The sequence below is a fragment of the Euprymna scolopes genome, chromosome 46 (genome assembly GCF_053919585.1).
Source record: "Euprymna scolopes isolate OS-2025 chromosome 46, ASM5391958v1, whole genome shotgun sequence".
Lineage (NCBI taxonomy): Eukaryota > Metazoa > Mollusca > Cephalopoda > Sepiida > Sepiolidae > Euprymna > Euprymna scolopes.
Genome location: NC_136527.1, coordinates 132,765,472 through 132,792,813, shown reverse-complemented (window position 1 = coordinate 132,792,813; position 27,342 = coordinate 132,765,472). Strand labels below are relative to the sequence as shown.

The following is a 27,342-nucleotide window of genomic DNA, read 5'->3' as shown; positions in this document are numbered from 1 at the left end:
ATTCCATGTTTAAAAAGGATGCGTCCTCTATAGTATCAAACCTGACCGAATGGTTAATTATAGATATAGACAGATTCATACCATCTAAGAAATTCCAACAAAAACCTAACAGCCAGCCGTGGTTCTCCCCAGAATTTGCTGCTGCTATCACGTACAGAAATCACTTTTTCCATAGCTACCAACGTAATAGATGCACTGAGAGTAAAGCTGCTTTCAGGACTGCCAGCAACCACTGTAAAAGAGTAATAAAACATGCAAGAGAGCGATATGCCCAGTCTGTTAAATCCAAAGTAGCTGATCAGCGGCTTGGTTCCCACCAGTTCTGGCGAATAGCAAACAGGATCCAGAACAGAAGCATGTGTTCTATCCCAACCATCATCAATGGACCAGAGGTCATCTCGTCAGCATCAGACAAGGCCAAACTATTTGCAAAGAACTTTGCAGCTAATTCTACCCTATGCGACAATGACCATCGACTCACTGTATTTCCTCCTATAACAGACAACATGCTATGCAACATACAAATATCTGTGCGTGAGGTCGCTAAGCTAATCAAGAACCTTGATTCCAGTAAAGCAACTGGCCCTGACGGTATTCCAATTATAGTGCTGAAAAAGCTCCAACCAGAACTTGCCGCCATACTTACCAAACTCTTTAAGCGTTGCCTTAAGGAGAATTGCTTCCCAACATCCTGGAAAACCTCATCAGTATGCCCTGTATTTAAGAATTCAGGTGAAAAGTCGTTTCCCTCTCAGTACAGACCAATATTGGCGAGGGGGGGGGACCAGGGATTGGAGCTCAGACGAGCACTTGCCATGGAAGTAAAGATAAAACAAAGACAGGCTCAGACCGTTAAATCCAAAGTGGCTGAGCAAGCGGCTTGGTTCCCACCAGTTTTGGCAAGTAGCAAACAGGATCCTGAACAGAAGCGTGCGTTCTATCCGAACCATCATCAATGAACCGGAGGTTAATTATAGGCATAGACCGATTCATACCATACAAAAAATTCCAACAAAAACCTAACAGCCAGCCATGGTTCCCTCCTGAATGTGCCGCTGCCATTGCGCACAGAAATCACTTTTTCCAACGTAATAGATCTACTGAGACTAAAGCTGCTTTCAGAACTGGCAGCAACGCAACTACTGTAAAAGAGTAATAAAAAATGCAAGAAAGCTATATGTTCAGTCCGTTAAATCCAAAGTAGCTGAGCAGCAGCTTGGTTCCCACCAGTTTTGGCAAATAGCAAACAGGATCTTGAACAGAAGCGTGCGTTCTATCCGAACCATCATCAATGTAACAGGCCTTCGACATAACGCTTTAAAAAGTACATTGAGACTGCAAGGAAAGAACGGATAAAAACACGAAAATAAGTCGCTCGGGAAAAAAAAAGAAGTATGTGAAAAAACCTCTACCAGATAAAGATAAGCTATTCTTCGGATATTGAGCACTTAAGTGAACTTCTTTAATGCTGCCTCAATCTAGAAAGATTTCTTATTACGGTCTGTTGCAATGAAAACAAACGGAAAATAACTCAGTTTTAGAAATAACAAAGTAGAATTTGTATTAACTGAAAAAAATGATTACTTATGATTGGTTGTTTTTTTTTTACGCATATATTTGTGTATTGTATGTTTAACTATGTGTGTGTGTTGTATGTTTAACTATGTGTCTGTCGTATGTTTAACGATGTGTGTGTGTCGTATGTTTAACTATGTGTGTGTGTCGTATGTTTAACTATGTGTGTGTATGGTATGTTTAATTATGTGTGTGTATGGTATGTTTAATTATGTGTGTGTATGGTATGTTTAACTATATTTGTGTATTGTATGTTTAACTATGTGTGTGTATTGTATGTTTTACTATGTGTGTGTATTGTATGTTTTACTATGTGTGTGTGTTGTATGTTGAACTATATTTTTGTATTGTATGTTTAACTATATTTGTGTATGGTATGTTTAACTATATTTTCAGTTTATTTAATGCCGAATCCAGTGATTTTGAAGGAAAATTCTTTAATAGAATATATCATTTTTCAAGTCGGTTTCTATTTAACCCATCTTGGCCAAATAGCCTGGCACACATTTTCACTTTTATATTTTATTATATATATATATATATATATATATATATATTATTATTATATATTATAATATATTATAATTAAAGAGCTTATTAGATATATTATGAGGTGCCTTCAATAAGTATGAGCACTTTTATTAATAGTCTAGTCTCCTTTGAAGTAATCTCCTTCGGCTGCAATGCCCTTGTTGTACCGTTCAAACAACTTCTCGAAAGCCCCATGGAAGCGGCTGCCTGTCAATCAAACCTCTTTGACTCCCTTTATAAAAAGCCCATGGAAGTCCTCTTGTGAGCATGCCAATAACCAAAAGTCACAATCTCTTTTAATAACCAAAAGTCACAGGGAGCAAGGTCTGGAGAGTAGGGAGGATGAGGCATCTTGGTCAAATCGTCTGGCACCCTTGGGACAAACTTCAATCACAAAGATGAGGATAATAGTCCGCAAATCTCTATATAAATAAAATGAACTCATTTTTCCCGTCGGATTTTGACATTAATAGGATTAAAAATCAAGATATTTCATGCAAATATAATATGCACAAACGGCAGAACAATATCTGAGGTGTGTTATATAGGCTTATTATTTCTCAAATTCCTCGATAATCTTAGATTTCTATACTTTTTCTGCTGAGAAGTCACGGCCAAAATCGGTTAAGATCAATGGAAGTGGTAAAATATTTTCTCTCTAATAAATTCCTCCTCCCCCTGCCACCACTTAACACCGTTTGGGGATCGTTCACAAGGAACAGTTGAGAAGAGAACACCGGTTTGGCTTCGTAGTTCTTTCATGTGAAGTTATTTAACATCACTAAACTAAGCTGCAGTGCTCTGTGGCGTAGTGGTTAGCGTGCTGGACAATTCACATTATATTTTCACGTTCGCGCCGACCTACCGTTGTCGTTTTTTTTTTTTTTTTCCTAAACAATTGGAATGGACTTTTCTTGGTGGCCGAACTGTTAACGTTGCAGATGTTTTTTTTTTTTTTTTTTTCACACTTTATTTTCCTACTTTTACTCATGACTCCGGGTTTGATCCTTCCTACTTACCTACCATAACATTTTTTACCCCCCCCCCCCGACCCGGAAACAAACACTCGGGCAACGCCGGGTACCCCCGCTAGTAAATAAATAAAATATAAAAAACTCATTTCAATATTGCCTGGGTGTTTTGGAGGTGTAAAAGAAAAAAAAAAGTTTTGGTAGGGAGGTTGGCTTGAACCTGAAGCCTTGAGGCAAATGGCCTGATTACTTACCACGACGCTATGAGGGCAGGGAATTAAGAATGGCTGACATTAAACGTCAACATGTGGATTTCTAGGTCAAACATCACGCCACATTAGTAGAGAAAATGGTTGGTTGGTTGTTTTTGTTTTACGGCATATCAACCCTTTTCGGGTTATTTAATGCCGAATCCAGTGATTTTAAAGAACAAATTTTTAATAGAGTATCTTTGTATTTTTTTTTTTAAGTCGGTTTCTATTTAGCCCATAGTTGGGACCCTAACAGGCACTACTACTCCGGGGTCAGGTGGACCTGGGAGCAATGGAAATTAAACGGTGGCTCCACACTCTCAAAAGCCCGCAAACTGGGGCCTCACCACTGGATATAGTTTAACGTCAGATCCAGGACCAATAATATTTTCTTAAATTTTTATTCTTCAAATAGTTTAAGTTTGTTCGTTTTATAAAAAAAAAAGGTATCATTGCAGAATAGGTTATTTTTACAAAAGGGGCTTGATTTCAATACCAACCACAATAATTCCTGCCGGAAGCAAACACCCAATCAAGAATGACAATTCCTCGCCACAAGATCTGTATAAACACATTCTCCCCCCTCCATGGAAACTTATCTTTAGTTGACCTTAGACAACTAAATATTTTCGTTTACTAGCCAAACCTACATGATTTTTAGAAAATGACATTTTTGTTCTGTGATTTTTCTGTGTTTGTTTTTTAATGAGTGTAATTCTAAATATACAACAAATTTCATGTTGATGCTTGAAGGTATAAACTTTCTAAGTTACGAAGGAGTCACCACTTATCAAGGCCCGGAGGCCACTTGAGGATAAGGGTTAAAGAGTGCAGGGCTCTATGGACAAACTTATCTTTCGATGACCTTTGGCAACTAAATATTTTCGGTTACTAGCCAAATACAAAAGTTACTAGCCAAACCTACATGATTTTTAGAATATGACATCTTAGTTCTTTGAATCATATATATATTTTTGTATATTTTTTAATAAGTTTAATTCTAAATATACAACAAATTTCATGTTGATGCTTGAAGGTATAAACTTTCTAAGTTACGAAGGAGTCACCACTTATCAAGGCCCGGAGGCCACTTGAAGATAAGGGTTAAAGAGTGCAGGGCTCTATGGACAAACTTATCTTTAGATGACCTTTGGCAACTAAATATTTTCGGTTACTAGCCAAATACAAAAGTTACTAGCCAAACCTACATGATTTTTAGAATATGACATCTTAGTTCTTTTAATCATATATATTTTTTTGTATATTTTTTAATAAGTTTAATTCTAAATATACAACAAATTTTATGTTGATAATTGAAGGTATAAACTTTCTAAGTTACGAAGGAGTCACCACTTATCAAGGCCCGGAGGCCACTTGAGGATAAGGGTTAAAGAGTGCAGGGCTCTATGGACAAACTTATCTTTAGATGACCTTTGGCAACTAAATATTTTCGGTTACTAGCCAAATACAAAAGTTACTAGCCAAACCTACATGATTTTTAGAATATGACATCTTAGTTCTTTTAATCATATATATTTTTTTGTATATTTTTTAACAAGTTTAATTCTAAATATACAACAAATTTTATGTCGATATTTTAAGGTATAAACATTAATTTCTCCAGATGTTTTCTGAAACAGCTTTCATTTAAAAAAAAAAAAAAAAAAAAAAAAAATAGAAAGGTACCGCTGCAGAATAGGTGATTTTTAAAAGTGGGGCTTGATTCCAATACCAACCCGCAATAATTCTTGCTGGAAGCAAACACTCAATCAAGAATGACAATTCCTCGCCACAAATCTGCACCATACAGGTCCGACAAGCACATCAGTGCCAAGCTTGCTCCCAGACAACAACGTTTCTGACGCAGCAGATATAACCATTGTCAGGGCACAATGACAGCGGATGTTTAACGGATGCCAGAACCTACCCAGCTAGGTAAAAGCACCAGAGCGAGATGTAGGAATCCATAGTCTACATGCGATGATAAATTCGAAGGCATAGTTATTCAGAAAAGTGCAGACAGACAAGGGTGAATGTCGGGGACCAAAAAATCACTAAGAAACCTACCCAGCTAAGTAAAAGTGTAACTTATCTTGCCTTTGGTAACATTTACATTGTTATTTAGTTGTTATTTATTGGGTTTTTTTAGCACTTTTTTCGAATCTCTGGATTGTAAAAGAAATTAAAAAATTCATTCAATGTACCCTCCCACCTGACCTACTGTACAAAGACCTACGACATTATTCAACAGGGTTTTCCCCGGAAACGGACATTGGTTGAACCTTCTAACCTTCGGAAATACTGGGGCGTTCGTGATACAGGGCTCTACGGATAAACTTATCTTTAGTTGACCTTTGACAACTAAATATTTTCAGTTACTAGCCAAACCAACATGATTTTTAGAATATGACATTTTAGTTATGTGATGAGTACGTACATAAATTTTTTTTTAATAAGTAATTCTAAATATACAACAAATTTTATGTTCATACTTGAAGGTTTAGCCCGAGGCCGCAGGGTGCTCAGTTTCCATGTATTGATGCGAGGAACCACTACATAGGGCTTGCAGATGGAGAGGCTGTATACTGGCAGAGAGAGACTTACGCATTCGGCTCCTTTTTCACATAAATGCTAGCCAGCGGTGTTAGCTGAGAGCAAGGGATGATAAACACCTCTACTACTACGACTACACAGGCATAAAAAATCTGCAGCCATTTAACAACCTGATGTAAAGGAACTTTAACACCAGGGCGAGATCGGATATAGTTTCCAGGACCCTAGGGCTATGACAACAGCATATTCTTTTCATTGTTTTGACTCTTGAGTGTGTATTTTTTTTTTTTACATGGGGGTCACCACTTATCAAGGCTCAGGAGCCACTCAGGGATAAGGGTTATTGTGTGTACCCTAATCAATGGGATAGTATCGTAGTAATAGTTAGTATTGGAGATTTGAAAAAATGTCATTACTTCAGGGGGCGGTTCATCAGGAATTTGTTTGTGTTGGACTTGAAGAGTTTAAAAGAGGAGCTTGATTCCAATACCAACCACAGTAATAAGAGTAAAACTTTTTTCAAAATAAATAATGTGACAAATAATCGTTTAGTTACTACGACAACGTCAGTAAATAAAAAAAGTGTTACGTGTGCTTGCGTCAGAAAGGGAGCGATGCGTATTTTTTTTATGCCGGTCGCCATGGAACTCAACGCCCAAGGAGCACCAAATTCTGTTTTCAAAAATAAACGTTTACTACCAACTTTCTTAAAAAAAAAAAAAAAAGTGCAAGTTTTTATAAAAAAAAACAAAAAAAACTTTCACCTAACAATTTATGGTAAAAATAGCGACCCATAAAAATCTGGGGTGCTTCTACACTTTATTGCCGAAATTGGAGACGCCATTTTTTTTTTCACGCACTTGCTATCCAAATCTAGAGAAGACATCATTATATGGCCGAACGCTTGCTTCCGGAAAGGGAAAGAATAAATTTACCAAAATTAACATTTATTACTTCCGGAAACGTTAAATTAACATACATTAGCATACCCTAGAAAAAGTTTCAGCAAAAACCTAACAGCCAGCCATGGTTCTCTCCAGAATGTGCTGCTGCCATTGCACACAGAAATCACTTTTTCCACTGTTTCCAACGTAATAGATGTATGGAAACTAAAGCCGCTTTCAGGACTGCCAGCAACCATTGTAAGAAAGTAATAAAGAGCGCAAGATGGTTGTATGCTCAATCTGTTAAGTCCAAAGTAGCTGAGCAGCGGTTTGGTTCCCACCAGTTTTGGCAAATAGTAAACAGAATTCTGAACAGAAGTGTGCGCTCCATTCCAACTATCATCAATGGACCTGAGGTAATCTCGTCAGCATCAGACAAAGCCAAACTCTTTGTCAAGAACTTTGCAGCTAATTCTACCTTTTGCGATCAAGGCCGCCAACCCCCAATTTTTCCTCCTATATCTGAAAACACACTATGTGATATGCGTATATCTGTACGTGATGTTGCCAAGCTAATCAAAAACCTTGATTCCAGTAAAGCAACTGGCCCGGACGGTATTCCAATTATAGTACTCAAAAAACTTCAACCTGAACTAGCGCCCATACTTACAAAACTATTTAAACGTTGTCTTAAGGAGAATAGTTTCCCATCTCCCTGGAAAATTTCATCTGTATGCCCTGTATTTAAGAATTCAGGTGATCGCTCATCCCCCTCTCAGTACAGGCCAATAAGTCTCCTATGCGTCATGAGTAAGTTGCTGGAATCTGTGTTAAATACAGAAGTAATCAACCATCTCAACAAAAATAACCTTCTTAGTGACACTCAATATGGTTTCCGTTCTGCTAGATCTACAGCAGATGTGCTTACAGTTATATCTCATATGATTAGCAAATCTCTCGACGGAGGCAACCTTTCTAGGGCAATTGCTCTTGACATATCTAAGGCCTTTGATAGGGTATGGCATAAAGGTTTACTTCATAAGATCTCTAGCTATGGTATAGTTGGAAATGTCTTCTAAATTATTAAATCATTTCTTTCTGATAGGTTCATAAGAGTAGTAGTTGAGGGGCAAAAATCAGAAGCCCACAGTATTAATGCCGGTGTCCCTCAGGGGTCCATCCTGGGCCCAACTCTTTTCCTGATCTACATTAATGATCTTCCAAATCACATCCTTACATCATTTGTAGACATTTATGCTGACGACACTACCATTTATGGTAGCACATCTAAGACAGTAAATGACCAAGTTCTCTCCAATTCTCTCTCCTCTGATTTTGAGCATGTAGTACAATGGGGAAAGGAGTGGCTGGTTACTTTTAATGCATCTAAAACCAAGCTTCTCTCTTTACATCGTCAACATTCTGATCCACATCTGGCATCAATTGAAATGAATGGCTCTCGTCTTCAGGAGGCCTCAAGTTTTGACAAGCTTCTGGGCTTGACCATTACTCCTGATCTTAAATGGAACACGTACATCAAATCTGTTGCCAAGGCCGCTGGAAAAATGGTGGGATCTTTCTATCAATCCAGTAGATATCTCACTGCTGATGCAATTCTCTATCTATATAAGAGCCAGGTACGTCCAAGGATGGAATACTGTTGCCACATCTGGGCAGGAGCTGCTAGAAAGGACTTGTCCTGCCTTGATAGAGTTCAAAATAGACTTCGTAGCCTCGTAGGAGATGTCCTTTTCTCTTCCTTGCAACCTCTATCTCACAGAAGAGATGTTGCGAGTTTGTCTCTGATGTATCGTTATTTTCATGGAAAGTGTTCGACTGAGCTTCAATCTATGGTCCCCCCTCGCAAAACTTTCACAAGAAACACTCGTCTAGCTGTAAACACTATCAATAATTCCCCCCACTCTTTATCTGTGCCTAAACCTAAATGTAGATTCCATGAACAAAGCTTTTTTATTAGAACTGCACGCCTGTGGAATTGTCTTCTGTTTTCCTGCTTTCCGGCTGACTACAATATGGCTGTCTTCAAGTCTAACGTAAATAAGTTCTTGATGAGCCGTTCCATATAAGTTATCAAATTTAACAAATTTTCATTACTAATGATTATTATATTGTCCAATTTCTATTGTACACTCTTTAACCCTTATTTGACTGGCCTCTTGGCCTTGATAATGAGTTGATATCTATGAAAAAAAAAAAAAAAAAAAAAAAAGAAAAAGTCCAATGTGAACAAGTTCTAATTGAATCGTCCCCCTAAGTAATCCAAGTTACAAAATTCCCAGTTTACTATGCTAAAATCACAATGACTAATGTATACCTATTAACCCTTATCCTCGAGTGGCCTCTGGGCCTTGATAAGTGGTGACACCCTTGTAAAAAAAAAAAAAAAAAAAAAAAAAAAATATTAAACTAAAATTATCATTTATTACTTCCAGAAACTTGGTAAACCGATATTACTGGAGAAAATTTTATAAAAGTCCAATGTTGCTTTAAAAGTAAATAAAGCAAGTGAAAGAGAACATATCTCCGTAATTGTTTAATTGGAAATGTTTCGATTTAATTGATGAGAATGGGAAAGTTTTTCATGGAACAATTTTTTTTTTTTTTTTATGAAAAACAGAAAATTGAAATGACATATTCATAATAGTTTAACCTGGGCGAGCGCCATTTGAAAACCAAAACATTTATTAGTCTTTTTGTTTGTTTATTTTTTTCGTTTGTGTGTGTATTTTTTTTTTTTTTTTTGAAACAATAAATAATTTAAATATTTTTTTGAATTGTCAAGATTCATTTTCTCCAGTAATATCGGTTTACCAAGTTTCTGGCAGTAATATATGATAATTTTAGTTTAATTTAACGTTTCCGGAAGTAATAAATGTTAATTTTGGTAAATTTATTCTTTCCCTTTCCGGAAGCAATCGTCCCGGAAGCAATCGTTCCCTAATGTCTCCCCTAGATTTGGATAGCAAGTGCGTGAAAAAAAAATGGCGTCTCCAATTTCGGCAATAAAGTGTAGAAGCACCCCAGATTTTTATGTGTCGCTATTTTTACCATAAATTATTAGGTGAAAGGTTTTTTTTCAGGAAAACTTGCACTTTTTTTTAAAAGAAAGTTGGTAGTAAACGTTTCTTTTGGAAAACAGAATTTGGTACTCATTTGGCGTTGAGTTCCATAGCGACCAGCATAAAAAACACGCATCGCTCCCTTTCTGGAAAAATGATCATTTTAGTTTAAGGAAGTAATAAATGTAAATTTTGGTAAATTTATTCTTTCCCTTTCCGGAAGCAATCGTTCGGCCATATAATGATGTCTTCCCTAGATTTGAATAGCAAGTGCGTGAAAAAAAAAAAATGGCGTCTCCAATTTCGGCAATAAAGTGTACAAGCACCAAATCTGCTAGCTGAGTGACAAATCTGCTTAAAATATTGAAAAAAAGAAAGAAAAAAAAAAGAATAGAACCTCTAGATGTATCAGAAATTTGGATGGAATTTTTGACACCCCTAACAGAAAACTGCGAATAAAATATAAAAAAATGTAATTTCTCTTTTTAAATTGAGTTGTTTATTTTCTATATGGAATATACTTTCAAAATAAACTATTAAAGTTGTTTGAAAAATGATAGAAATATTATTTTTTACTTAAAAAAAACAGTGTTTACAAAATGCCGGTGCGCCTTCATGCGGCCATTTTTTACGTAATAAAATCAATAGAATTTTACGATTTAAATATTTTTCAATTTTTAAACTTTAAAAATCTATTAAAATTTGATTATTGGTTCAATTTTTACGATATTTTCAGGGTCAATGTGAAACCAAATATAATATTTTAGACAAAGGTTTTTTTTTTTCAAATTCACACCCCCATTTTGAAATGTTTTTTAAATTTTAATAATTAATTTTATGTGTCAAAGTTTTATATATCACAAATTGAAGATAAAAGAAAATATTCCAATTTAAAACAAAACAAAAAAGAATAGTGTTTTATTTTTGGAAATTTACCTGTAAAGTCCAAAGTGTAAAACCTTTTTTTTTTTAAAACCATGTTGATTTTTTTTTAAATGAAAGCTCATGTTATACTTACATCGTCAAGTAAATACCAGACGCTGACGGCAAATTTTTGTATCTCATTGAATGTTTTCTTTTTTTAGATATTAAAAAAAAAAATTAGTCGATGAAGAAGCATTAAAATATATCAATCAAAAACTCGTGTATTTCGTTAAAAGAATTTTTTAAAAATCAATGAAGCGGATTTTTTGTTCTAGGGGAAAAACTTATAAGTGAATGTGCGTTTCTTTTTTAACTACGGAGGATGAAAAATACTAATTTTGGTTAACACACGCTATAAAAAAGAGACATTATTTATGCCCTTGGACGAAACTATACTTCATAAATTTCATTTTAGCAGCAGCAGCTATTTAACGCTTCGCGCAAAACATGTTACAAAAATGCGATTTTCTAGGACTCTCGCTTTAAAAAAAATCCTTTTATTTATTCATACATGGAATTTAAAATATAAATATGGATAAATCTTTAACAATGAAGAATGGAACTACCCATTTAATAGTATTTTTTTAGGTAAGTGATTTTTTGGCATTTATATATAGACATAAATTTATAAGCAAGTCAAAAAATGTTGATTTTCTTTATATTTTTTTAAAGAAAACCGCTTTAAAGAAACAAATATTGCATAATTTGCTATTAAACCTGTTATTTTTTTTTAAATTTGGTCTTTACTCCTTTAATTGAAAAAAATTAGAGTCTGAATTATATTTTCAAGTAGTTATAAGCTTCAAAAAATAGTAAGTTTAATTATTAAGGTTCTGATCATCATTTTTAATGGCCACTTTCTGATACACCTATAGAACCTCTCCCAAACATGCTGGCAATAATTTGGTTTCGTCCTTCCTTTCAGTGTTTCCAATAAGGGGGATTGATTTACTAGGATTTGTATTAGGAGCTGGGCACTTACTAAAATTATGTAATTGTTGAATTTTTTGCATTTTGGTTAAATTTGTTAGTTTGCTAGCGCTAAAAGCATTGAAAAATTGAACAAAAGACAAAATTGAAAAGAATGGTACTCATGCAGAATTTTCCCCCCTTCCCCGCACCGGATTCCAATTAGTTTAGGGTTCGATCGGCTATCACCGGATTCAGCCGAGCGTTGTTCAAATGTTGAAACACTAAACCAACATTTTATTTATTTTTTTGCAGAATTAATTAATGATGGGAGTATTTTTTCCGTTTATTTTCTTAACATCTATTGACAAAAAAAAATGTGTACGTTCTCTTGAAAAAAAAAAAAAAATCTAACTTTTCTCTACTTTCACCTGACTATTTACAGTGTTCATATAAAGCATTCATTTTTTCTTTTTATAATCACAATTCTGTTTTCAAAAACAAATGTTTACTGCCAAATTTCTTTTTAAAAAAAGTGCAAGTTTTCCTGAAAAAAAAAAAAAAAAACCCAAAAAACTTTCACCTAACAATTTATGGTAAAAAATTTTCCTTTTCTTGGGGAAAAAACCAACTTTTATTGTGGGAATGCAAAAAAAAAAAAAAAAAATTGCAAAAATATTAAAATTAAATAAGCAATTAAAAATGCAATTTTTTATGAGGAATGTGTTCCATTTTAACAAACTGAGCCACAGTAACGCGTGGCCTGGTACGGCTAGTAAATATATATATCTGTATCTTGAATGTTGGGTAGATTTGGATTATTTAAGGGGATGGGCAACAAGTACTTGTTTACATTGAACTTGAAGACAACCATGTTTTAGTCAGCTGGAAAGCAGGCTTGTGGTACAGAATTCCACAGACAGAGAGTTCTAGAAATTTTTTTAATACTTACACATCATGTGACTAGTAGGAACATTCAAATGTTTGTATTAGTTCTAAAAAGGTTAATTATTCTATGCTAACGTCCATGACAAAATACCCCACCTCCTTGTAACAAACGGTAGATAAAAAAATCTTTTTTGACAATCAGATTATGAAAAATATTGATCCGTATTTGTAGTGTAGTCATTATTCTTCTTCAACGGTGTTGTTAGATTTTAACACTAGAACCCAACATGTATCTGAGTCACAAAGAAAAACAAAAAGAAAAGAAATTCCACTCAGCTTTTTCAGTTGAAATGAAATGCATTTATTCATGGTTCTTCCGAAATAGCACATTGCCTCTTGTCTTAAAAGTCTCTTAGTTTATGTCATCTGTCATGTAGTTAAAAGTCTCTCGCCACCACGGACCAAATGTTTATCCCCTCCAGCACACAATTTCTTTCACAGTCCTTACCATTGCATTTTTTTCTCTCTTTTTTTTTTCTTTTCTCTTCCTCGACTGTGACGTCACTTTGTGTGCTTGAATTGCTTTCCTTCTAGCCGACAGATTGACGAAACGGCAACATATCAACCCAATCATGAAATTAAGACCAACAAAATCGATTGACAGGTCCGGTCGCGCTAAGATGCCTTGCTGACCTACGAAGGATGGGTCACAATTCCTGGCATTGTAAACATCAAAATATTACATTATTCTTTTCTATTTTGCACTGGACACACAAAATGGACATTAATGCCATATTAGGTTCATTAGACTCTGGGTAAATTCATGGCAGGAACGGAAAGATTTCTTGGCAATTGATAGGTTGGCAAGAAACAATTCACACATACATATGTATAGAAATTGTGCCTGTAAATGTCTATAATAAAATAGTAATATTGTTTATCTTTATTGATCATCTTTATATATATATATATATATATATATATATACACTAATATGTCCACATATATGCATAAGGAAAAGAATATGAATATATACACATATTTACATACACATTAGCATACATATGTACACATATGCATAAACATATATACATACATGCACATAATATATATTTATGTACACACACACACATATATATATATATGTTTATGTATAAACACGCATCTATGTACAAACACACACATATCTACATATGTATATAAATTAAATATATATATATATATATATATATGTAAATATAAACATACACACATGTATATATACATTCACATATACATATGGAACACAAGAATATAGATTAACTTTATTCGGAATTTGCTTTCAAATATGCGCTGTCACGTCTATATCCAACTGTAGTGGCACCCTTATGTTAATTCTTTTCTATTTTGCACTGCGCAATTTATAACTCCTGATAATTACAATTTCAGTCATTTTTATGGAACACAAGAATATAGATTAACTTTATTCGGAGTTTGCTTTCAAATATGCGCTGTCACGTCTATATCCAACTGTAGTTGCACCCTTATGTTAATTCTTTTCTATTTTGCACTGCGCAATTTATAACTCCTGATAATTACAATTTCAGTCATTTTTATGGAACACAAGAATATAGATTAACTTTATTCGGAATATGCTTTCAAATATGCGCTGTCACGTCTATATCCAACTGTAGTGGCACCCTTATGTTAATTCTTTTCTATTTTGCACTGCGCAATTTATAACTCCTGATAATTACAATTTCAGTCATTTTTATGGAACACAAGAATATAGATTAACTTTATTCGGAATATGCTTTCAAATATGCGCTGTCACGTCGATATCCAACTGTAGTGGCCCCCTTATGTTAATTCTTTTCTATTTTGCACTGCGCAATTTATAACTCCTGATAATTACAATTTCAGTCATTTTTATGGAACACAAGAATATAGATTAACTTTATTCGGAATTTGCTTTCAAATATGCGCTGTCACGTCGATATCCAACTGTAGTGGCACCCTTATGTTAATTCTTTTCTATTTTGCACTGCGCAATTTATAACTCCTGATCATTACAATTTCAGTCATTTTTATGGAACACAAGAATATAGATTAACTTTATTCGGAATTTGCTTTCAAATATGCGCTGTCACGTCTATATCCAACTGTAGTGGCACCCTTATGTTAATTCTTTTCTATTTTGCACTGCGCAATTTATAACTCCTGATAATTACAATTTCAGTCATTTTTATGGAACACAAGAATATTGATTAACTTTATTCGGAATTTGCTTTCAAATATGCGCTGTCACGTCTATATCCAACTGTAGTGGCACCCTTATGTTAATTCTTTTCTATTTTGCACTGCGCAATTTATAACTCCTGATAATTACAATTTCAGTCATTTTTATGGAACACAAGAATATAGATTAACTTTATTCGGAATTTGCTTTCAAATATGCGCTGTCACGTCTATATCCAACTGTAGTGGCACCCTTATGTTAATTCTTTTCTATTTTGCACTGCGCAATTTATAACTCCTGATAATTACAATTTCAGTCATTTTTATGGAACACAAGAATATAGATTAACTTTATTCGGAATTTGCTTTCAAATATGCGCTGTCACGTCTATATCCAACTGTAGTGGCCCCCTTATGTTAAAATGTTCATACTTTGTGTATTAAAAAGAAAAAGAAAAAAATTTAAAAACTGTAGTGGCACCCTTATGTTAATTCTTTTCTATTTTGCACTGCGCAATTTATAACTCCTGATAATTACAATTTCAGTCATTTTTATGGAACACAAGAATATAGATTAACTTTATTCGGAATTTGCTTTCAAATATGCGCTGTCACGTCTATATCCAATTGTAGTGGCCCCCTTATGTTAATTCTTTTCTATTTTGCACTGCGCAATTTATAACTCCTGATAATTACAATTTCAGTCATTTTTATGGAACACAAGAATATAGATTAACTTTATTCGGAATTTGCTTTCAAATATGCGCTGTCACGTCTATATCCAACTGTAGTGGCACCCTTATGTTAATTCTTTTCTATTTTGCACTGCGCAATTTATAACTCCTGATAATTACAATTTCAGTCATTTTTATGGAACACAAGAATATAGATTAACTTTATTCGGAATTTGCTTTCAAATATGCGCTGTCACGTCTATATCCAACTGTAGTGGCCCCCTTATGTTAAAATGTTCATACTTTGTGTATTAAAAAGAAAAAGAAAAAAATTTAAAAACTGTAGTGGCACCCTTATGTTAATTCTTTTCTATTTTGCACTGCGCAATTTATAACTCCTGATAATTACAATTTCAGTCATTTTTATGGAACACAAGAATATAGATTAACTTTATTCGGAATATGCTTTCAAATATGCGCTGTCACGTCTATATCCAACTGTAGTGGCACCCTTATGTTAATTCTTTTCTATTTTGCACTGCGCAATTTATAACTCCTGATAATTACAATTTCAGTCATTTTTATGGAACACAAGAATATAGATTAACTTTATTCAGAATATGCTTTCAAATATGCGCTGTCACGTCTATATCCAACTGTAGTGGCACCCTTATGTTAATTCTTTTCTATTTTGCACTGCGCAATTTATAACTCCTGATAATTACAATTTCAGTCATTTTTATGGAACACAAGAATATAGATTAACTTTATTCGGAATTTGCTTTCAAATATGCGCTGTCACGTCTATATCCAACTGTAGTGGCACCCTTATGTTAATTCTTTTCTATTTTGCACTGCGCAATTTATAACTCCTGATAATTACAATTTCAGTCATTTTTATGGAACACAAGAATATAGATTAACTTTATTCGGAATTTGCTTTCAAATATGCGCTGTCACGTCTATATCCAACTGTAGTGGCACCCTTATGTTAATTCTTTTCTATTTTGCACTGCGCAATTTATAACTCCTGATAATTACAATTTCAGTCATTTTTATGGAACACAAGAATATAGATTAACTTTATTCGGAATTTGCTTTCAAATATGCGCTGTCACGTCTATATCCAACTGTAGTGGCCCCCTTATGTTAAAATGTTCATACTTTGTGTATTAAAAAGAAAAAGAAAAAAATTTAAAAACTGACCAGACGTCTTTGTTTGCAGTGGAATTGAGCCTTTTCGATATTCAATTTCTCCCGTCGTTGATGAGATACATCTTTCACAAGGTTAAGATCAATTCTTCAAAGCGGATACATTTTTAATTAAAAAGAATTTTATGGGTACATAATTTTATTAAACATTTGAGTAAAACTGGACACAGTGCTATTATTATTAATTGTTGAGGTATATATATATATATATGTATGTATATATATATTAGTTTCAACATTTATAATTACATAGAAAAATGCGAGCATGAAAAGTAATATGGTTAAGATGAAACTGAGAAAAGTAAAGGACTAGTTGTTAAAAATGAAAAGAAAAAAACAAAGATATTCTAGTAAAAATCTAATAAATTTATAATTTAAAATATTGCAGCATTAAGAATTTTTTTAAAAATTCAATTTATTATATAACCAATTCTTAATACTGCAATATTTTAAGTTATAAATTTATTATATTTTTACTAGAATATCTTGTCCTTTTCTTTTCCAGTTTTAGAAATAGTCCTTTACTTTTCCATGTTTAAGCTTAACCATATTACTTTTCATGCTCATATTTTTCTATTGTAATATAAGTAAACATTATATAATCAGTTATTAATACTGCAATATTTTAAGTTATAAATTTATATTTTTTACTAGAATATCTTGGCCTTTTCTTTTCCAGTTTTAATAACTAGTCCTTTACTTTTCCATGTTTAAGCTTAACCATATTACTTTTCATGCTCGCATTTTTCTATTGCAATATAAGTTAACATTATATAATCAATTCTTAATGCTGCAATATTTTAAGTTACAAATTTATATTTTTTACTAGAATATCTTGTCCTTTTCTTTTCCAGTTTTAACAACTAGTCCTTTACTTTTCCATGTTTAAGCTTAACCATATTACTTTTCATACTCGCATTTTTCTACTGCAATATAAGTTAACATTATATAATCAATTCTTAATGCTGCAATATTTTAAGTTATAAATTTATCGTATTTTTCTGTGAAAACAACAACACATACATACACCTGTAATATCACCTAATGTCATTAAACTAATGTATCGCACGTTTTACTTTGCACCCAAAGAAAAAAATATGTACGAGGTGTCTTAAATAAGTTTCCAAACTTTTTTCGCACGAGTACTTTTTGTTCATAGTACACACAAAAAACTCTAGTCCCCTTTGAAGTAATCTTCCCCGGTTGCAATCCACTTGCTGTATTGTCTCATGGTAATATTGTGGAGATAATATGATAATATTGAGATTATAATACTGAGATATGATATTGACATGATGCTAATATTATTATGATGATGATATTATAATATTGAGATAATACAGAGATGATAATATTGGATAATGATCACATTGAGATAATATTTATATAATATTGAGATGATATTAAGATGAAAATATTGAGATGATATTAAGATGAAAATATTGAGGTGATGATATTGAGATGATGATAATATTGAGATAGTATTGTTACAATATTGTTATGATAATATTATAATATTGAGATGATGATAATACAGAGATGATAATATTGGATAATGATCACATTGAGATAATATTTATATAATATTGAGATGATATTAAGATGAAAATATTGAGATGATATTAAGATGAAGATATTGAGATGATATTAGGATGAAAATATTGAGATGATATTCAGATGAAGATATTGAGATGATATTAGGATGAAAATATTGAGATGATATTCAGATGAAGATATTGAGATGATATTAAGACGAAGATATTGAGATGATATTAAGATGAAGATATTGAGATGATATTAAGATGAAGATATTGAGATGATATTAGGATGAAGATATTGAGATGATATTCAGATGAAAATATTGAGATGATATTCAGATGAAAATATTGAGATGATATTCAGATGAAAATATTGAGATGATATTCAGATGAAGATATTGAGATGATATTAGGATGAAAATATTGAGATGATATTCGGATGAAAATATTGAGATGATATTAGGATGAAAATATTGAGATGATATTAGGATGAAAATATTGAGATGATATTCAGATGAAAATATTGAGATGATATTCAGATGAAGATATTGAGATGATATTCGGATGAAAATATTGAGATGATATTAGGATGAAAATATTGAGATGATATTCGGATGAAAATATTGAGATGATATTCAGATGAAAATATTGAGACGATATTAGGATGAAAATATTGAGATGATATTAGGATGAAAATATTGAGATGATATTAGGATGAAAATATTGAGATGATATTCAGTAAAATTGAGATGATATTAAGATAAAATTGAGATGATGCTAATATTTTGATGATATTGAGATGATAATATTAAGATTGAGATGATGATATTGAAATGATAATATTGAGATGATATTGAGATGATGATATTGAGATGATAATATTGAGATGATGATATTGAGATGATATTCAATAAAATTGAGATATTAAGATAAAATTGAGATGATCCCCTCAACTGTCTAATAACGACAGCCTCTAAGGTTTTCCTTGAGCTTAGGGAATAACCAAAACTTACAGGGAGCAATGTCTGGACGATAGGGGGACGGGGATGAAGAACTTTTTTGTCGGGGGACCAAAAAAATATTTCATCCATTATACTACGGACAATTTTCTTGTTTTTCTAAAATGTTCACGTCTTTTTTTTTCTTTACATGGGAATAACCACTTATCAAGGCCCGTAAGCCACTCGAGGATAAGGGTTATTTTGTGTACAATAATCAAATGGATAATATCATAGTAATAGTTGGCGTTGGAGATTTGATAAAGTGTCCTACTTAAGGGGGCGATTAATCAGGAATTTGTTTATGTTGGACTTGAAGACGTCCAAGTTGTAGTCAGGAGGGAAACAGGCAAACGGAAGAGAATTCCACAGGCGTGCACTTTTCAGAAAGAAACTTTGTTCATGGAATCTACGTTTTGATTTAGGCACAGATAAAGAGTGGGGGAAATTACTGACAGTGGTTTTAGCTAGATGGGTGTTTATCGTGAAGGATTGGCGAGGGGGGACCAGAGATTGGAGCTCGGACGAGCACTTGCCATGGAAATAACGATAAAACAAAGAGAGGTTGGCAACGTCTCTTCTGTGGGAGAGAGGCTGCAGGGAAGAGAAGAGAGCATCGCCCACTAAGCCACAAAGTCTATTTTGTACTTTGTTAAGGCAGGATAGGCTGTTTTTTGAAGCTCCAGCCCAGATGTGACAGCAGTACTCCATCTTTGGACGTACTTGGCTTTTATAGAGATAGAGAATTGCATCAGCAGTGAGATATCTTCTGGAGCGGTAGAAGGATCCAACCATTTTCCCAGCGGCCCGGGCAACAAACTTTATATTGTAAAGTACACTAAAAATACATTTGGTCAATTTTTCAACACAACAGATAATCAAACGAGAATGCAAATAACAAAATGAAAATATATGATATCTTTTTTTATTCAAGCTGATGAACCACAGTCACAGACCAATAAGTCTCCTGTGTGTCATGAGTAAGTTGCTGGAATCCATATTAAATAGAGAAATAGTCAACCACCTTAGCAGAAATAACTTTCTTTAGTGACATGCAATACGGTTTCCGTTCTGCCAGATCTACAGCAGATGTGCTAATGGTTATATCTTATAGGATTAGTGAATCTCTCGACAAAGGCTTCCTTTCTAGGGCAATTGCTCGACATATCAAAGGCCTTCGATAAGATATCGCATCAAGGCCTACTTCACAAGATTTCCAGCTACGGTATAACTGGAAATGTTTTCTCAATTATTAAATCATTTCAACCACTCCCTCCCTGACTTTCCTTTGCGGACAGACGCCACGCTAGACGATCTAAAAATCACCCCTGCTCAGGTACATGCTATTATAAAAATCTTGACACTTCTAAAGGATTTTTTTTTTTTTACACAGTGATCACCACTTATCAAGGCCCAGAAGCCACTCAGGGATAAGGGTTATTGCAAGTACATTACGTAAGTGTGGAGATTTGATGGAGTGTTTACTTAAGGGGGCGGTTCATTAGGAATTTGTTAACGTTGGACTTGAAGACATCCAAGTTGTAGTCCAGTGGGAAGCAGGCAGACGGAACAGAGTTCCACAGGTGTGCAGTTCTAAGAAAGAAGCTTTGTTCATGGAATCTGCGTTTTGATTTAGGCACAGATATAGAGTGGGGGAAATTTTTCACAGTGGATTCAGCTAGACGGGTGTTTTTCGTGAAAGATTGGCGAGGGGGGACCAGAGATTGGAGTTCAGGCGAGCACCTGCCATGGAAATAATGATAAATGTGGACCTAATCTCATCCCAGCTGTGCTATTAAGAAAGTAGCTCCAGTTCTCTCCAAAGTCTACAACAAATGCCTTAATGAATCATGCTTTCCGGGCTGTTGGAAAACCGCTTCTGTGGTACCAATATTCAAGAATTCTGGTGAAAGAACTAACACATCAAATTATCGCCCCATTAGCCTCCTCCCACTTTTCGCCAAAATATTTGAGACCATAATTAACCATGCTCTAGTCCGGCACCTTACAGATGCTAAACTTCTGACTGACAAACAATATGGATTTAGACAAGCCCGTTCCACAGCTGACATCCTCACTGTAATCTCTGAACGTATATACCATTCACTGGAAAAAGCGGAGGAGGGCAGAGCGGTAGCTCTAGATATATCTAAGGCTTTTGACAGGGTATGGCATGAGGGTCTCCTCAGGAAAATTAAATCATACGGTATCCCTGGTAGAATACTTAGCATAATTTAATCCTTCTTAGACAAGAGAAAAATCCAGGCTGTCCTTGACGGTCGAACATCTAAACAGTGTGATATAAATGCGGGAGTGCCTCAGGGGTCTATTTTTGGACCTCTATTGTTCCTAATATTTATTAATGACCTCCCGACAAAACTGCCTCTGAGATGAGTATATATGCTGATGATACTACACTCTATAACAAGCCTGACAGGAAAACAAATGAACACATATCTAAAGAAATGGCAAAAACACTAGAGGATGACCTCCAATCTGTAGTGGAATGGGGACAAAAATGGATGGTCACATTCAATGCTGCCAAGACTAAACTGGTTTCCTTCAATAATTACAAGAAACCTTCTCTGTCAGCGATAGCAATGGCCAGTGACTCCCTGTCTGAGAGTACATATTTCAAACTGCTTGGCCTAACCATCACAGGAAACATGAGCTGGAACAATTATATTGAAAACATTGCCAGGGCCGCTGCGAAAAAGGTAGGCTTTCTCTACCGTGCTAGAAAACTACTGACACCTGAAAGTATCCTGTATCTCTATAAGGCCACCATTCGCCCATGTATGGAGTATTGTTGTCACATTTGGGCTGGTGCATCTGCTACTAGTCTCTTGCTCCTAGACAAGGTTCAAAAAAGAGTCGCCAATCTGATAGGCCCTGAACTAAGATCTAAGCTTCAGCCTCTGTCCCATCGACGAAACGTTGCATCCCTCTGCTTGTTCTACAAGTATTTTAATGGTGAATGCTCTGACGAACTGCAGACACTTGTGCCCCCACGACATAGACAACCTCGACAAACCCGACCGGCAGCTAAATCCCACCCCCACACAGTAGAGATCCCTAGATGTAAAAGATCTTTCTACTCCAGTAGTTTCTTCCTCCAGAACCGCTAGATTCTGGAATTCCATTCCAGATTCCTGCTTCCCTAACTGTACTGACATGCAGAAGTTCAAGTGTAATGTGAACCAACATCTTGCTGCCAAAATCCCTACATAGTGCTCCAATAGTTGCTGCCCCTGATAATAGCCCCCTACACCAAAGTGGCAATGTGCCTTGTTTGGGGTGAAAATGTAATAAAAAAAAAAAAAAAAAATTTCTCTCTGATAGGCTTATAAGAGTAGTGGTCGATGGGCAGAAATCAGAGGCCCATAGTATCAATTGTCTAATAACGACAGCCTCTAAGGTTTTCCTTGAGCTTAGGGAATAACCAAAACTTACAGGTCTGGACTATAGAACTTTTTTGTTGGGGGACCAAAAAAATCTTTCATCCATTATACTACGGACAATTTTCTTTTTTCTAAACAGTTCACGTCTTGTAAGTAAACTAAAAATAAATTTGGTCAATTCTTTAATATAACAGATGATGAAACGATGCAAATAACGAAATGAAAAGGATACAATGTCTCCAACGAGACCACATCTGCCGCAGTAGAAGACGTCTTTGGAGTTGTCGGAAATGCTCAGCGTTTTTATAAAGGATCTGATAATGGTTAAACTGGTCTGTCCATAGTCGAAAGGCATGACACGTGATGGACCATTCTGAAAACATTTTAGCCTTAACTGGGGGGGAAAAAAAGAAGAAAAATATGAAAGAAGAAAAGAAAAGAAACGGAAAATCAAAACAGAAAAAAAGGAAAGAAAGAAAAACGAAATAGAAAAAGAATGGAAATAGAAAAAGGAAAAAAAAGAAAATAGAAAAAAAGGAATGAAAAACAGGAAAGATAAAAACGGAAAAGAGAAAAAAGGAAAGGCAAAAAGGAAAGATAAAAAGAAAAAAAACAAATGAAAAAACAAAAAAGAGAAAGAAAGAAAAAGGAAGAAGAAATAGAAAAAAATTAAAAAAGAAAAAAATTAAACAGGAAAAAAGAAAAGGAAAAAAGAAATAAGAAAGGAAAGAAAAAAGAAAAAAGGGCAGAAAAAAGAAAAAGGAACGAAAAAAAGAAGGAAAGAAAAAAAGAAAGAAAGAAAACGGAAAGAAAAAAGAAAGAAAAAGGAAAGAAAAAAGGAAAGAAAAAAGGAAAGAAAAAAGGAAAAAAAGGGGGGAAAAAGAAAAAGGGAAAAATCAAAAATGAAAAATAAAAACAACATAGAAAAAAATAAAGAAAAAAGAAAGAAAAGGAAAGAGAAAAAATGTAAGAAGAAACAAAGAAAAAAAGAAATAAAAACAGAAAGGTAAAGAAAAAGGAAAAAAAACAAAAAAAAAGAAACTAAGAGGAAATAGAAAAAATTAAAGAAAAAAAAAGAAAAAAGAGAAAGAAAGAAAATGTAAAAAGAAACAAAGAAAAAAGAAATGGAAAAAAAAACATTTAAAAGAACATTCAAAATGCAAATACCATATTCCAAATATCAAGTAAATTGATCAGGAAATTTCATTTTTATAAAAAACATCATTTCTAAGCAAATAATGTGAATTTGTAATTATAAAAAGCTTCAACAAAGCTATTTAAATGCTCAGCGATACAATGTCTCCAACGAGACCACATCACATAGAAAAAGGAAAAAAAAGAAAATAGAAAAAAGGAAAGAAAAAAAGGAAAGATAAAAACGGAAAAGAGAAAAAGGAAAAAAAAAATAGAAAAAATGGAAGTCGAAAGGCATGACACGTGATGGAAAATTCTGAAAACATTTTAGCCTTAACTGGGGGGGGGGGGGAAAGAAGAAAAATATGAAAGAAAAAAGAAAAGAAACAGAAAATCAAAAAAGACGAAAGAAAAAAGAAATAGATAAAAAAACGGAAATAGAAAAAGGAAAAAAAAATTAGAAAAAAGGAAAGAAAAAAAGGAAAAAGAAAAAATAGAAAAAAAATGAAAGAAAAGATAAAAAGAAAAAAACAAATGAAAAAAAAGAGAAAGAAAGAAAAAGGGAGAAGAAATAGAAAAAAATTAAAAAAGAAAAAAATTAAACAGGAAAAAAGAAAAAAGGAAAAAAGAAATAAAAAAGGAAAGAGAAAAGAAAAAAGAAAGTAAAAAGGAAAAAAAGGAAAAAAAGAAAACGGAAAGAAAAAGGAAAGAAAAAGGAAAGAAAAAGGAAAGAAAAAGGAAAGAAAAAGGAAAGAAAAAGAAAGAAAAAGAAAAAGGAAAGAAAAAGAAAGAAAAAGAAAAAGGAAAGAAAAAGGAAAGAAAAAGGAAAAGGGGGAAAAAGAGAAGGGGGGAAAAATGCAAAAGAAAAAAAACAGAAAAAAGAAAAAACAGAAAAAGGAAACTAACAAGAAAAAGTAAAGAAAAAAAGAAAAATGAAAAAGAGAAAGAAAGAAAATGTAAAAGGAAAAAAGAAATGAAAAAAAATACAGTTAGTTATTATATCATCTAATTATCTAAAAACATTTAAAAGAACATTCAAAACGCGAATACCATATTCCAAATATCACGTAAATTGATCAGGAAATTTCATTTTTATAAAAAAACATCATTTCTAAGCAAATAATCTGAATTTGTAATTTGATAATTATACTAGCGAGGGGTACCCGGCATTGCCCGGGTGTATGGGGGGGGGGGGTTTAAAAAAAAAAAAGGTAAGTATGAGGATCGAACCCAAACCCTTGAGGCAAAGTTGTAAATTAAAGTGTGAAAAAAAAAAACTTGCGATGTTAACCATTGCCCCACCGCGAGATGCTAACGGAAACACGTTTGAATTTATTTAATTAGTTGGATTTAGCAGGTGCCCGTTTTAATGAGTTAATGAGGTCAAGTTTGACTGCGGGATTGTATTCATTTACTGCTAAACGCTTTTTTTTCCACCCCCAAAATGTTATAGGAAAAAGACTAACCCACATGCGGCGAGCGACAAATATTGAATATTTATCTTCCCGAAATCGAGCAAATTAAATAGACAGGCGAGCTTCGTTGTTAACTGTGAGATATTACGATTTATATGTGATATAAAAAGTTTTAAAAAGTTGTGAAGCGAGGGACCGCTTCTCTGAAAGAAGCCTTTTGTAGACACACAGAAAAAGTGAATACACATACATACATACATACATTTTCGCTTTTATATTTATAGATATACATATATATATAATTAAAAAATTATTGACCATATATATAATTATAAAAAGCTTCCACGAAGCTATTTAAATGTTGCCTTGAGGAGAAATGCTTCAGAACACCCTGGAAAACCTCAGATATCGGTCATCTCCCTCTCAGTACAGACCAACCAGTCTTCTGTGCATCATGAGTAAGTTACTGGAATCTGTGTTAAACAGAAGTGGTCGACTCTTGTTGCTTGGCCTTTTGGTCAAGATATTACTGTATCCAATATTGTGGACAACGTGAGGCCGCCGTGGGACCGGGAAAGACAAATGGTCTACGTTACGATCCTGGCCGTGGCGAGAATGGTGATTTGGACGTCGCGTCTGCAAGGTTGCCAGGGGGGGGGTTGTCTTTTTCTTATCAAGATCTGATCGCATTCTTTAAACACCAACTACGGGGGAAGATCAGATGTGATAGAAGAAGGCTGCATCGCGCGGCATTTGACAGAAGATGGATACATGTGGCAAGTCTGTGTGTACGAAGAGGAGCCAAATTTGAATACGTGTTCCCCGCCTAAGTGTGGAACGCGCAGTTCTGTAAAGTAAAATTAAAAAAGTAGTCTCTCAGCAAGCTGAGTGTGTGTTCCATCCCTCCCCGATTAGGAAGCCTCCAAGATCCCCATCCCCTCTTACCTGCAATTTTTGTTTTCACCCCTTCCTCTAAATTTTACCCATCTTGGAGAAAAAGAAATACAAACTAACCTCCATCCCTTACCCACAAAAATTTTCTTTTCTCCATTCACCCCCATCTAGAGGGCATCCCCACCTAGAGACTGACCCGCAGAAGCGAGGTTCCTTTTACAAACCTAGTGGAACGGGCAGTCTATCAACTAGACGGGGTTGGGAGGGCCCTACTAATCACCTTTTGTTTTTTCTTCCCCCGTCCTCGACACAAATGAATTATTGTTACCATTTTATTGTTATCTTTTTTGTTTTTACACGTCAATAAAAAATGTTTTAAAAATTGGGAGTTAAGTAGGACGTCCCCAAATATGAAAGGGTGAATGCGGTATTATGGTGAAAGAAGATACTAGCTGGGAGAAACTTTTGACTTTGTTTAGTTCTGGAGTGACAAGGATGACCAACGACCCCCAAAATCCCCCCTTTTGAGTTGGCCATGTGCCTAAGTTTTTTGTTCATCGTTAATTTTGACTGTATTTTTTAACATGAATAAAAGATTTAATATCTCAAAGTGTAGTATCTGTTCTTCAGATGCTGCACTTCATTTTCTTGTTCTCTTTCGGTGGAGGAGAAATCCTTCACGACTGAGACAATTTTTATTTTTTGTACCTTTTCTCCACGTTAAAAAACGACCCTGGTGTCTAACTCTGTCCCGTGGGGAGGCATAGTAAATAGGTACATGAGCAAAAATAACCTGCTCAGTGACATGCAACATGGTGTCTGTTCTGCTAGATCTACAGCTGATGTGCTTACGGTTATATCATACAGGATTAGCGAATTTCTTGACAAGGGCTTTGTTTCTAGATCAAAGGCTTTTGATACGGTACTAGCCGGGGGGTACCCGGCGTTGCCCGGGTGTTTAGAGGTAAATGAAAACTAGAAAAAGGAAAGAAAAAGAAAGAAAAAGAAAAAGAAAGAAAAAGAAAAAGGAAAGAAAAAGGAAAAGGGGGAAAAAATGCAAAAGAAGGGGGGGGTAAAAATTAAAAAAAAAAAAAAGTTTTGGTAGGTGAGTATAAGGATTGAACCTGAACCCTTGAGGCGAAGTTGGAAATTAAAGTGTGAAAAAAAAAAAAGAAAAAAAAGTGTGACGTTAACCATTGGACCACCACGCGATACTAACGGAATTCAATTACTTAGATTTGGCAGGTGCATGTTTTAATGACTTTGACGGCGAGAACGCTTTTGTTTATTTTT

The 27,342-nt window shown here is 34.2% G+C and overlaps 1 protein-coding gene across 1 annotated transcript in view; it reads right to left on the bottom strand.

The window, feature by feature from the left end:
• LOC145271169 (protein SFI1 homolog) overlaps nucleotides 1–27,342 on the bottom strand; it is a 324,462-nt gene that overhangs the window by 209,000 nt on the left and 88,120 nt on the right. The window contains exons 9-10 of the mRNA XM_080126698.1: nucleotides 22,839–23,000; nucleotides 16,664–16,734 (exon numbers count right to left, since the gene is read on the bottom strand). Coding sequence (XP_079982824.1) covers nucleotides 16,664–16,734; nucleotides 22,839–23,000 — 233 coding nt within the window. The remainder of the gene's footprint in view (nucleotides 1–16,663; nucleotides 16,735–22,838; nucleotides 23,001–27,342) is intronic.